This window comes from Lytechinus variegatus, chromosome 7 (assembly GCF_018143015.1).
Source record: "Lytechinus variegatus isolate NC3 chromosome 7, Lvar_3.0, whole genome shotgun sequence".
NCBI lineage: Eukaryota > Metazoa > Echinodermata > Echinoidea > Temnopleuroida > Toxopneustidae > Lytechinus > Lytechinus variegatus.
The window spans coordinates 37,331,376-37,346,034 of NC_054746.1; the positions used below are offsets into that span (position 1 = coordinate 37,331,376).

At 35.2% G+C, this 14,659-nt stretch overlaps 1 protein-coding gene across 1 annotated transcript; it reads left to right on the forward strand.

The window, feature by feature from the left end:
- The first annotated feature begins 360 nt into the window (after window positions 1-360).
- On the forward strand, window positions 361-13,766 carry LOC121419188 (arginase-1-like). Its single transcript, XM_041613540.1, has 9 exons — window positions 361-538; window positions 2,494-2,683; window positions 5,222-5,294; window positions 7,399-7,508; window positions 7,797-8,119; window positions 8,367-8,471; window positions 9,201-9,277; window positions 12,934-12,993; window positions 13,515-13,766. The coding sequence occupies exons 2-9, from the start codon at window positions 2,534-2,536 to the stop codon at window positions 13,751-13,753; spliced, it is 1,137 nt and encodes a 378-aa protein (XP_041469474.1). The 5' UTR covers window positions 361-538; window positions 2,494-2,533; the 3' UTR covers window positions 13,754-13,766.
- Window positions 13,767-14,659: the final 893 nt, after the last annotated feature.

Sequence of the window (14,659 nt, forward strand, 5' to 3'; positions counted from 1 at the left end):
GTGTAAACTTTTTTTTGATACTCACTGTATAGTAATATAATTTGACTATTATTATGATCATGAGTTCGAATGGGTAGTTAGAAGCCATGCTTGGGCTGCCCGGGGCGCGGCCATCATTTCTATTTTATAAAAAGGCCCTAGACTAGAGTAATTTTGTCATCCATAAGATCGCTATGACCATGGACCTATAAAGGTCCATACTCTGAGCTAGGCATGGACGTTCCAGTTAATGGCGATGCGTGCAGAGAACAAGATGGGGGTGTGTCGGGGGCATGCTTGTCATTGGCCAATGACGATCAAGCTCTCTTGACCAAAAAGCCAGCCCTGATCCTCGGGCGGCCGCCGCGCGCCGCGTCGCTCTGTATACTGTGATAGCTGTGTGAAATTTCATCGCGCCATTGACAGTGTTTTGCAATTCCATCGACATACGTTGGTCGTTGCGTTGTGAGAGTCGAGCTCGAATTTTACGAAATTGTAAGAGTACTATCATCTAACATCACTTGTGAGTTGTTTATCACATCATCTTTTTGAGATAACCGTAAGTACCAAACCAACGTCATGTTTATTTTGTTATTTTACACTTTGAATCGACTAACCGTGATGCGTGAACAGTGATTACCTGTCTGAAGAGGATAATCGTTTCGTTGGCATTTTTAATTTCATTACCGCTGCATGAGATTCTTAAGCTTATATGTCCTATGTGGATATCACGATTCTATGGTAGAGAAATGTGGATTGCACAGGGGCCAAAAAAATCGCAGATTCTTAATTGTGCGATTGTTAGATGCGATGGGGTCAATAAAAAGGAGCAACATTAGCAATAAACATGGCCACTTTGACTTTTACTAGTTGTTGTAAAGATCCTCGCAAGACTCAGACTGACTTTATCTGTAGTCAATCTATCTGTAACTAATAAGTTAATCATGATACTGGATTGGCACATGATCACGCTAGCTATGGAATGAAAAGACAAAACAACCAACTGGTGTAACACTTTGCGTCAGTAATAAATTTGTGTGTAAAATAATTTGAGTGCCTAGCCCAGGGAGCTGTGCTCCGCTTTGCGGGCCGGAGCCTAGGACTCATCAATGTAATACTAGTCAAATACTCTCCAAAATAGGGTAGAATGAGGTCGCAATACCACTCCAAATTAAAAGGGGAAAAAATGAATTATGCACTTACTTTGATTATATGGATGAAGGTCTATCGTGACACAGAATTCCTTACAAGTAACATCGAGGCACAAACTGGACTCTCAAAAAAGGGAAAGTTAAACGTCTATGACGCGTTCGTTTTGGTATCGATCTGCCATTTTGTTTTCAATTTAGACAGAAGGAGAACGAACGAGACAGAAGTTTCCCTTTTTGAGAGAGTCTAGTTTGTACCTCCATGTAAGGAATTCTGTGTCACGATAGTCTTTCCCAGGTACTGTCTTTGATATGAATATAAATCTTCTTCTTCCGTTGAGTACAGTCCTCTTTACAGAGTATAGTCGTACTTGGCTGAGGCCGCAATCACAAAAACACATGACATTTGGTGCAGTTGAACAAAACTTAACTATAAACTAATCGCGCGCCTTCATTAGGTGAACAAATCCTATATTGCTTCCAGGGAGCAAAATTCATGGGGGCTCGAGGCGAATTCGCCCCCGAAATGCTCATAAGAGCCCTGGAAAATAAAAAAAAGAGCCCTTGTATCTACATTTACTGCAATGTTAAAGCTTATCCAAAATTGCAGATTAAAGCAGTAGGTTGTGAAAAGTAGCACCTGAAAATAAAAAGAATATATTTTTGCCTGATTGCTTCTGATATATAGGCCTCGTAAAACCATCCAAGAAAAATAATGTGGAAAGATTGAGAGAGGGATAAAAAAGTGGGTAAGTGACTTTAATCGTTCAGTAAGTTTAATACAATAGTGTGAATCTATTAACAAAATTATTAGCTATTGGAATGTAATACAATCTCAAAGAAGTGTTGCATGCATGGTAACTGTGATTTTCTGTGCCAGGCACATGTAATGTTTTCATAGGTGACTAAGACTGAGACATGGTGGATCATTGAATTAATAGACAAATTATGATATTCACATGCATTGGAGTGGAAGTAAATTTGAAATACCATTCAGAACAGGGTAGCATTAAATATACAATGTAGATGCACCTTAGGGGAATGTTATTGAGTGATTATACTTCATGCAACATTCTTTCAGTTAATGTCAAAATAATCCAGAATAAGTTTCAGAGTTTTCAATTCAACAGACTTTAATTAATATGCATGCTATGATCATGACCTCTTCTCTTGTTTTTTAATTTCCAAATGATGTTATTGGATAAATTACAACTTGGTTTGATCACTCCAGCTGAGGAGATCTTCATTTTGTTTTACTTTCATCCATGATCCATCAATGCATTGTGATTGAAGTATGAATTCATCATCAATATGAATTGTCTAATTATTAAGTTTATTTTTTATTATGTCATTTCATTTCTTCTAGATATATACACTGTACTTGGATGTTTTGAAGGAAATGCGAAATGGCTTTGAATATAACGCGATGTTGCTCCAGAGCAATACCCAGTTGGTTGAGGACATCTCCTGGATATCATAGATCAGTCCGTCAAACAAGTATGGCATCACGACTACAGAGTATTGGGGTGTTAGGAGTACCTATCAATAAAGGCCAGGTAAACTAATCAAATACCGGTATTGAAGTCATAATTGATTTCAAATGACATGAACACTTTGAAGAAGACATTTGAATGTCGGTGGCCAAAGGACAAAGAGGGAAAAATAGTTATTCATGAAGGTGAAGATGTGTGGGGGGTAGTCACTAGTGTGGGGTGGGGTGGAAAAATAAAACTGAAGTTGTGGAGGAGACTCGTACATGTAGCATGTACATGTAGTGCCAACATGTTTTTAATTGCTCAGTAGAGAGAGAATGTCTTGCTGTCTATACTAAGCACTTACATGTACAGTAAACATACTGTAATGTATCCAGACAAGGTGAGCCATGAGATTTATGCTTATACCTTTGCTGAATGTAATAATACATTTACATGTAATCATTGTAATGCCAAAAATTGTCATTGAAATCTGCAGCCTGCATGCCTTTAAAAATTCTGTTTATAGTAGTTATCCTTCATACAATGTATGCTACAATTCTGTTAAGCATGGTTATTATGCTTTTGGATTCTTCAAAAGACGTGAAGAGATGGATGGCTGCTGGAATACAATAAGAAGCCAAATTTAGTTTCTCAAGCACTGTAAGGGTTTTTTTAGACCAGGGGCTTGGAGAATTAATTCAGCTGATCGGGTACATTAGGTTTGATGGTCCCATCATGTTGGCATGAAATCAGTGGCTAAGGAAATTTGTTGCCAGGTAGGAAAGCCCAGAGGACCCCATATTTGTCAGCCATCTTGGATTTTTCATGAAAATCAATTATTTTCACATTTTTGCACAGACAATGGAAAAATATTTTTAAAATATGCATTTCACAATGATTTAGATAGTAGAAATCGATTGCAATTGTTTTCTGGACAGTCCGGTTGATATTTTTGGGAAAATATACATGTATGAGAATTTATGCCAAAATGTTTTTGGTAAAAAATTTGCATGTTCATTGATATCTTTCTGTTTCGTCATTAATACCGATCAACAACTTAATGCAAAATATTAGCATTTAACACGAAAGAGAATATACTGTATTACCGAGAACATTGATATGCTTCATGACAGTATTAATGTCTTAACTTAAATAAAGGGAAAATACCTCCTGATGTAATCTCCGATATTGCGATAAAATGACACCAAAAAGCAACCTCCGTCACACTAGTGATACCGACTACAATGCGCTTGCTTGCATTCCTTTCAAAAGAGTACAATAGACCCAATCGGTCTTGCCTCACCTTTGTTGGTGTGACTAGCACGCATGAATGCCTGTAATGAGCATAATAATAGAAAGTTGAATATTATGGGTAAGAGGGAAAAAGGCGTTTTCTACATATTAATGCAACTTTTATGTTAATGAAACCTCTTGGAAAAGTTAGAGGAAACATTGCTCTGCATGTCGCAAGTAATTACGTTCGAGCACCTTAAAGCATAGTCCCACAAGAGCCTGTCGAAGGTACTTCACCCTTATCCATAGCTTGACTATTGAAATATCTTGCATTTTGGAGGGCCCTTAATAAGGCAAAATGATGCTTCAGTTATGTAGAAAAACAACTTTATTTTCTTGAAATCACTTGGAGACGAAAGAGTAGGCTTTTTTCTATCAGATACATAGAAAAAATTGAGGGCACAACAAAGCCTACCTGTCTCAGGGGGCTGCCCCAAGTCACCCATCCCTTTTTTGTATTTTGCCCATTTCTTGGAAAATTCCCCATTTTGGAGCCACATTGAGGAAAAAGACTTTCTACTATGCAACGTATGTTCCCTTTATCTAAGCAAGTTAAGACGTTAATACTCTCATGGAACATGATGTTCTTGTTAATATATCTTTTGTGTTGAATGCTGATATTTTGCATTACTTGTTGATGATATTAATGACAAAACAGAAAGAAATCGATGCACATGCAAATTTTTGACCCAAAACATGGAAATTTTGGCATAAATTCTCATACATGTATATTCATAACAAATAAACATGAAATTAGAGGGTCGAACGTTTACTACTATTGGATAGGATATTTATCTGACATTCCATTTCTGACCAGAGAAGGGTATCGTAGCCAGCTCATTTAAAAGATAAATCACCATTTATGAAGATAACTATGATGGGATAAAATTTATCAGCTGAAACAGTAAAATAGCCCTAATTCTTCCGCCTGCCAAGAAATAGTTCCAAAATCATTGATATATCTTCCCAATTTGGGCAAAGGAAGTTCAGTAGTTACCGATCTAAAATCAGTGTTAGATTTTCAATTATATTCATACACTTTTGTCAAATTGAAAATTTTTTGAATGGATTGGGTCAAAAAATATCTTTAGCCTTCCTGTTGTAATTAGGTTCATGGAACAGTGAGTTCTTTGAATATGCATAATTCAGAGTGTTGGGGTCTACTATGTAAACAGGAATAAAATAATTAAATAGCAAAACCTTTAAACAAATTTGAGAACTTTTTACTCCCACTATATACTGTATGTACTCACTGTTATTAGAGTAATATAAAGATAATAATTCATACAGACTCTTTGTTTTCTCAATTATTTCTTTGTAATCTAGGACAAAGATGGTGTGGTATATGGGCCAACAGTTTTAAGAGATGCTGGACTGATATCATCCATTGAAGAGCTTGGTAAGATATTTAAATTCAAATATTGGAAGTCGTACATGTAGATCGAGGTCTCATAAGTTTACGAAAACCTACATGTTACAATGTGGAATAATGAAATCTAAAGCTGAAAAGCTAATGCAAGCAAGACATTGTCAACACACATAAGCACATCAGAGAATGTTTGTTCTACTTGCTTGGATAAAGAATAAAAAAACCTGTTGTTTCTAGGATTTCTGTGCATCTTCCACCCGAAACATGTCGTGCATAATTTGGGGATCTAGTTTCATTGGATCCCATTCAAACTCATTTTGAGGTTGTTCGCAGATGGTATGAATGCTTATCCATAAATTGTGTAGGGATTTCTTTATATTCTCATGAAGAAGAAGATTACTGGAGAATACCGGTTTTTGTCTAGGGTTGCCAGATCAAAGCTTAGTCATACTTTTTTTCTTGAAATTAAATGTTTGTGTAATTTTTGTTGTGATTGACACTCGTACATGTACCTTATAGTGTAAAATAGAGGTAAGATACAAACTCAAAGGAAAATGGGATAAATTGTTTCATTGGATTTTATCGAAGGCAGTTTTTATAATTGATGCATATAAATTATTTGTTGAGCTTCTGTGTATGGAAGACCATGTGATGATATGAGACTAGAACCATGTGATATTTCGTCAAAGAATCCATTCCTCATATAGATATTGGACCAAAGTTCATTGTAATATTTTACTTGAAAAAAAATCAGTTGTTTAAACGAAGCCAAGAGCAATTCAAACATTTGCAAAGTATATTGTGACATGTAAATATTATTGAATTTTGAATGTTATCTATAAGTTCTGAATAAGATGCATGTATAATACAAAACTATGAACTGTTTGTTTGCTAAGCATACAATTCATAGTTGATTCATTTCTCTTTGCTTGTTCGTTTGATGTAAGGAAATAACATATTCTCACAGACCTTTTACAGTATATGTAGCTCTAGAAAGTAGAACTTAGGTCCCTAAAGTACTGTTCCTAAAGGCCTGGTCACACCGGCCGAGCGTTGTTGGAGCTGTCGTGGAGCGGAGAGAAAAAAATCATCACCGCTCGCTACCGTTCACCATTTTCGATTTCGATTGTTTATTTTTTGTTTTAAATTTTTCCCCAATTTTGTGAGTGCAATTCGACCCTCTCTCCCTACTGCTCCACGACCGCTCCAACAACGCTTGGGCGGTGTGACCAGGCCTTAAAGTAGAACAAGCATTTCTTGACCTATTCATGTATGATGCAAAGGAGATTTACACACACCTCCCAACTATCACTCTTCTATTTTTGTCTCGCCTTCAAAGCAGAGCGAGAACATACTTTTCAGACGGCGGCGACAGCTGCATGAATATTGAAATCTTAACCGAGGGTTAAGTTTTTGAAATGTCATCATAACTTGAAAAGTGTGTGGACCTAATTCATGAAACTTGGCAATAAGGGTAATCAAGTATTACTAAGATCATGCCTGAGTTTCAGGTCACATGACCAAGGTCAAAGGTCATTTGAGGTCAGTGAACTTTGGCTAAATTGGGGTATTATTTTAATTGCCATCATAACTTTAAAAGTCTATGGATACAGTTTATGAGATGTGGACATAGGGGTAATCAAGTATCACTTATCATCTTGCACAAGGCTTAGGTCATATGATCAAGGTCAAGTGTCATTTAGTGTCAATGAACATAGTAATTTATTATATAATTGGTGTTATTTGTGAATAATTATTCTATTGTCATTTTCAAAGTCAGTATTGCTGCTATAGTGAATTGCGTAATGCAGGCAAGACTGCCAGAGGCGCTTAACTTGTTGATATTAATTTTCTGCCATTTTGATTCATACAGCATTGATCCTGCAAAAAGGATACTCCATTACTATATGGTTGTCTACATAATTTGTTGCATAACAGCAAAACATTGAAAATTTAATGCTGGCGGAACCTGGTTAATTACACTTTTGAATTTGTTGATCTTGTAGATCTAGATTTTCTGCACCTTTATTTACCTTTTTTTGGTACTCCATGCAGTAGGTCAAATAGATATCAATATTTAGAGGCATGAGACTGGTCAAACTAATGAATTAAATGAATCTTTTTCATTATTCAGGTCATAGAGTAATTGATCATGGCGATCTTGTCTTCCCCGCTCAGGATGAGGAGACGGCTACTGTCAATTATGTCAAAAATGCACCATTCCTTGGTAAAGCACTTAAAAAGGTACAACCCAAGATTACCTCTCTACCATTTTTAGATATATTTTTATCTTGTTTACATGAGTTTCTTTACTCCTCTTCTTTATGAGACATAAAGAAATACTTACACACTTTCTGTATATTAGATGGATCCCCACAATCTTTTCTATTATCATGCTGTATTCATATTTGAGAGACAGGGAATATAATGTACATGTAGGAGCCACAGATTCCTGAAAAAGAGCATTCTAATAGTTGTAAAAAATGCTGAACGAACTAATTACCTGTATATCGACGTCTCCATACATTGTAGATATCAAAAGGAGTAGAAGACATTACGAAACAGGACCAGCTTTGCGTAACTCTCGGTGGAGATCACGGCATCACCATCGGTTCCCTCCACGGACACACCCGATCAAGACCGGACCTGTGCGTCCTGTGGGTCGACGCCCATGCCGACATCAACGTACCTCAGACCTCTCCGTCCGGCCACCTCCACGGCATGGTGCTCTCATTTGTTTGTCATGAACTGCGTCATTACTTGCCTAAACTTCCAAACTTTGATTGGTTAGATTCCTGTATCTCATGTAAAGATATTGCCTATATTGGACTACGGGATGTGGACGTAGGAGAGAGGTGAGTGACAAGGGGAGAGGGACTTTTTGAGAAAAAGATCAAACTGACGTACGACTTTCCAAGCAAACAATACCCGCATCTTTAAGTCTATGCAATGAATCCACTAAATTTTAATGTGTGATTGAATTAAAATCTGAAATCATATTTCATAATCTTTCATGTTAGACTTCATGTGTTACTCCTGAAGTCAATGTGAATTTTAGAGGGTTTATTACATATATATTCTCTCTTTAAATCTTGAATCTAGACATATTTTAGAGAAGCATGGAATCCAGATATTTTCCATTCATGATGTTCAGAAGTATGGCGTGGCTGAGGTCTTTGCAAGAGCTATGGATATGATAAATCCAAGGTAAGAAAATAGGGATGTATAAACAGTGTATTATAAATGTTTTTGTTTACAAATCTATATTTTGTAAGATAGTAGATGTGCTTGATATGCTTGATATTTAGAATTGTAACTTTTAGGACATGACTTGTCATCTATAGACTTAGCAGGGTTTTTTTATTGAACAACTTATTGTATCTTCTATGTAAACATCCCCTTTCCCTATAGAATCATCTCACTGCAACAAAATTTAAATAACACAGATTTAATTTATGATTGGAAATTAATTAAACAAAAGGATAAGTGCAAGAGGATACATTTACATAATTACATTTACATGATTCATATTTTGATGCAATTTTGTGACATTTGAAATGCAATGTGATTTTGTTATCAAGTATTATAGGAATTTTTTATTAATCTGTAAGTTGATGCAGTGATTTGTATTTTCTAAATATTTGTTGAGGGGGGGGGGGGGCTGTATAGGAGGTTATTTCAATATTCCCCCTCTTTTGTTTCCCTTTGATTTGTTGTACTTTTCTTTTTTATTAAAGTTTAACAATTCTAATTTGTCAAATAGCTGACTGACAGAGGTCAATTTAAAAGCTTAAATGACAAAGATAACACACCCTTTTATGACATTATCTGAGACTATGTACACATGGTTTGAGTTTATTGTTTGATAATCCTGTTTGAGGGGATATTCCAAGGAATGTTTCTGTTGTAAGTGTCAGTGACCTTCTTTCTCTACAGAGGAACACGTCCAGTTCACTTGAGCTTTGACATTGATTCTCTGGATCCAGGTGTATCAGCTAGTACCGGCACACCAGGTAAATAGTTCATTATTAACAATTCTTGAAATGAAACAAAAAATGAAATTTAACCCTCCCTGCACAAACTGGGAATAGAAGCAAGAAATGTATGCATTATTAGACAAGAAATTAACTTCTTTGCTGCTCACTGCAGCGTTAAGGGTTTTAATTTTTTTTGTTCATTCATTCATTTATCTACTCATTTGTCTGTTTGTTTATTTTTAATTTATTTTTTAATTTCCTCTTCAATGTGATATCTATGTGTCCATATAGTTGTAAATCAACTTCATTTCTAAATATGATTGTATCAAGAATACATAATCTATCTTTTTAGTCCAGGCTAGGCCCCATAGAAAATGGACCAAGCCTTGTTTTTTTATGTATACAATGTTTTTCATGGTTCCTGATCAATTTGAGGGTGCTGATTCCAACTCTGAATGATGCCACTCTTATAACCTTGAGCATTTTCTGCAAATGGGCAAAATCCAATATGGCCACCAAAATTTTCAAACTACCCATGAAAATCATTAAGTTGCACACACTTTGACTAAAATACTTGTAATTGTGAAGCGGGTGTGAAATAATGTCTGAAAACCATGATTTTTTTTACAAAACATTTTTTTTTTCAAATTGGCGGCCGTAGACCCCTGAATACTTCTTGTACAATATGATGGGGAAAAATAATTTTCAAAAAAAGTGAGCATTAAAATAGATGCAATTGCGATCTAAGAGTAAAATATTGTCTTATACATAAATTACTAATGATATATATAATTTCTTGTGTCATGTACATGTAGGTGATAAATTACATGCATTGTATGGTGCCCACTCTTGTGAAAAAGTATATTTTTCCAGTTTACATTAGGTGGTTTCAGACCGCCTCGAAGTTCGCCAGTTCCAGGTATTCTCTGATCGGGAAATTTACCCCGATCAGAAAATACCAGGTATTTTGGTAATGTGAAAGCAAACTACGCGTAATATCCCCGAAAGAAAATACCCGCTAAATAGTAGGTACTTGGCGAAATTACGAGAACTTTCGTGGGGATTTTTCCAAGGTCGCAGGTATTTTGGCGATGTGAAAGCAAATTACGGGAACTTTTATCCCAGCGTGTCGTTGGGCGCGGCGGCGTGGGTGGCTGCTGGGCTAGTGATTTTGAATCTCCCGCCTTGACTGCTTATCAGACCACACTGCGCATGCTCGTAACTTCGGGAACTTATCCCGAAGGATGTGTTTCGGGGCGGTGTGAATGCAGGAATAATTAACGGGTATTTTCTAGCCTTAAAAAGTTCTCGTAATTTAACGGGGATTCTTGTGATCGAGGCGGTTTGAAACCACCTATTGTACATGTACATGATACTGTTAGGGCCTATGTCGGCCATATTGGATTTCAAAATACAGTATTTATCACCTACGTGGCATAGAAATCTCATAGAAATCATGTTGCCATACAGTATATTCCATTCTCATCACAACTGTAGGCATTTTGTATCAAGCTAAGCCAAATTTGTCAAAATTATTTGTCCCCACTCAATTTGTTGATGATATAGTTAGGGACGTATGGCAGCCATTTGGAACGTCAAAATAAATTATTTATCACATACATGATATTAGTTACATGATATTTCATTAGAAATTTAGTTTTCAGACAGACCTTAACTCAGAGATCACAATTACATGCATTTTAGTAGCTCACAAAAGAGAGGGAAAACAAAATTTCGCCAAAAGAATTGCATGTACATGTATGTTGACACAGTTTTTTCCTTTTCCCATGCCATTATAATCTTGACTTGATATTTTTTTGTAGTTGTACCAGGGAAGTGTTATAGACACTTCCCTGGTTGTACATGTAGCTCTGCATTCATATTTTTTAATGCATATTGTCCGAAGACAATTTCATCTACATTAAGAGGATGTACATATGTACTTCATTGGAATTTATTTAGTCGGTAAATATTTTCCCACCTATATCAACAATCTATATCTATAAACTAATTCTCTTGTACTGAAGTGTATTTGTTATAGGTCTTATCTTCCCATATATGTGTTTTATTCACCATTTATTGTAGCATGTGTATTTATACTGTTGAAGTGTGTGTTGACAAAACTAGATAGAACTGTCAAATTGCAAACAAATTGAATACATATGTATATATTCCTATGAGAAATGAATAATGATAATGAAAATGGAATTATTACACATTTAGTTTAGCAATCCTTATTGTCTGAGCTGTTAATTTACTGACTTTAACAATTTATCTTAATTAAGGAAAGAAGCATATTTAGTTTATATATCTTATGCCTATTTTTTGGCATAATTTTGTATCAGAATTTTCTATGAGATGCTCAGGAAATATCCTTTGTAAATGTGTTAAAAAAATGTCTCTCTTCATTTTTAGCTCATCCAGCCCGAAGGGCCAGATGAGCTTACGCCGTGGCGTGGCATCTGTCGTCCGTCCACAATTACAAAATGCTTCTTCGTCATTTAAGTCTGATTTTAATTTTGTTTGCTTTATATGATAGTACTAGGTGGGGGATTCAGAACTTCTGCATAGAATTTTGAAACTCATCAAATATGCTAATTAATGCGCATTTTTTAAAATTCACAAAAAATACTTCTTTATTTGTTGACTGATTTTGATTTTTTTCTTCCATCTGATAGAGCTTCATGAGGTTCAACCAACTTGTACACAAAATTTTGAAATTTTGCGTAGAAAATTATGCTTTATTTATGCGAAATCCATAAATCACAGAAAATGCCTCTTCTATATTTGTTGACCGAATATTGAAATTTTTAGTAGAAAATCATTTACCGGTATGTTAATTTGTGCAAAATTTGTTCATAATCACAAAAAAATGCTTTTTCTTCTTTATTTCGTTGACCAATTTTGATTTATTTCATCATCTGGTAGAGCTACATGAGGGTCCTTAGATTTTCACAAGAAAATTATGTATGCACAATTTATTCATAAATCACAAAAATACTTTTTTTTCCTTCATTTGTTGATCAATCTCAATTTTGTTTGCTTTATATCATAGGTCGTGATGGGGATACAAAATTTCAACACAAAATTTTGAAACTCATGTATATGCTAATTTATTCATATTTTTTTCAAAACTCATGAAAAATGCTTATTTATTTGTTGAATTATTTTGATTCCATTTTTTTCCATCATAGAGTTACATGAGTTTCACCATGCAAGGTTCTACACAAGATTTAGAAATTTTGACTAGAAAGTTATTCTGATTTATACAAAATTTATTCATAAATCACAAAAAATGCTTCTATGTAATTTTTTCATAAATTTTAATTTTCTGTTTCCTCAATTTATGTCACCACTATAATTCACTACAGTGTCAACTGGGCTGAAATTAAAAATTGTGTTAAATATCGTTGCGAGATGCCAGATGAGCTCCACATCATTGATGTGCTAGTTTAGGAATTTATATTCTTTGAATCTTGATTTACATAAGTATATATGAACATGAGTTCTTGACATGAAACTACTAAACGCCAACTTCCAATCCATTGTTTTACATTTCACTACCCATTGCTTAACCACATATTTTACATTAAAATTAAAGCAAAATTTTATTGTATACCAATGTTAACTCCATGTATTATAATTTTTTACTGTTGTTATATGGCTAGATTATTCTTGTTCTTTTTTCCTAGTTCTTGGGGGACTCACTTACAGAGAAGGCATTTATATTGCAGAGGAAATAGCCCAGACAGGTAAGGAATCTACTCCATAGAATCCTCATGAAACCACTATCAGTCTTGGTTATGAAGCTCACTGAAACATGCACATACAGTGTATGTATTTTATCCCTAATAATAGCAAATGTTTGAGAAATGTATTAGCAGGGTGCTGTTATATATCTGTGGAGGATAGTTTTATGAAAACATGAAAATCCTTGACAAAATGATAGGTTATCTATTTTCTGGTATCCACTTCATTCGCTCAAATTGAAATTTCCCAATGATTATACAAAAGACGTTAAAAAAGCAACAAAAAATGTCTTATCCATATGTTTGTTTGTTGCTCAATTACAATTAGGATGGTCAGGGTTGAATAGTTAAGGTTTGGGTTGTCCATCACATGAATAGTCTTCTACAGTTTGTGTTGCCCTTTTGTATACCCCCATGAACATTCCTTTTGCCCACTTGTTATATTTCTCTCTTTGGAATAGTCTGTTGGTACAACGTACTTGAACAATTGGATGTAATGTGACAATGTGTTCCCATTATCTCAGATATGCTGAGCTCAATGGACTTGGTTGAAGTGAATCCACAGTTAGGATCCCCATCCCAACAGGAATCAACTATCAACGCTGGTGTGGATGTCATCTTAGCCGCTCTGGGCAAGCGTAAAGAGGGCAACGTACCTGTTGGCTATGAGATCTCCATACCGTGGGATGATAATGAGCGATTTGTGACACAGAAATCGGATGAAGCAGAGAGACAGAGAAGAGAGAGGAATGTGCAAAGATGAAAGAAAAGGGAAAGTAAGAAAGAAAGTATTTGGACTTGTTGAAACGAAGGCTGTCAATTTTGTTTTTATCACAAAGTGCAAATGTTAAGCCACCATTATCTATGACTAAGGTATGCATTAACAAGGTAGCATTTCAGCTTTGATTTGTAATATTGCTAATGGAGGTTTATTAATATTCTTTAGTTTCATTTTCCAACATTGGAAATGTATTTATGATAGCATTTACATTAATATTCTTGTAGTATACTTTTAGAAATCCTGTAGTAGACTGAAATATAACTCCAGACTTAAAGAGTATTCAGATATTTAAGTATTATTCATTCTTTTCAATATTCACTTTCATTAATTTGGCAAGATATTTTCAATCGTTGGTTTCGCAATATATGAGTACTCCTGTACTGGATCACTTTTCCATTTTCTTCCTGTCTTAAGTCTAAAAGGATGAATGCCTTTTAACTAAATATCATAATGTGGTGCTGATAAATGATTATAAACATCATCATTATACATGTACACTAAATGAAAGAATATCCAATTCATAAATTTCAGCAGCCCCCACCCCCTATCTGCAAAAAAGTTAATGGGTCCACATTTGCCTTCCCATGTATTTGAAAATAGCTTTTGTATTTAACCAGTCTGCATTTAATTCTCATTTTCAGCATGAATTTTTATGTGCAATGTATTGGTTTTTGTCTCACCTGCGAAGAAGAGTGAGACTATAGGTGCCGCTTTTCCGACGGCGGCGGTGGCGGCGACGGCGGCGTCAACATCAAATCTTAACCTGAGGTTATGTTTTGAAATGACGTCATAACTTAGAAAGTATATGGACCTAGTTAATAAAACTTGGCCATAAGGTTAATCAAGTATTACTGAACATCCTATTAGAGTTTCATGTCACATGACCAA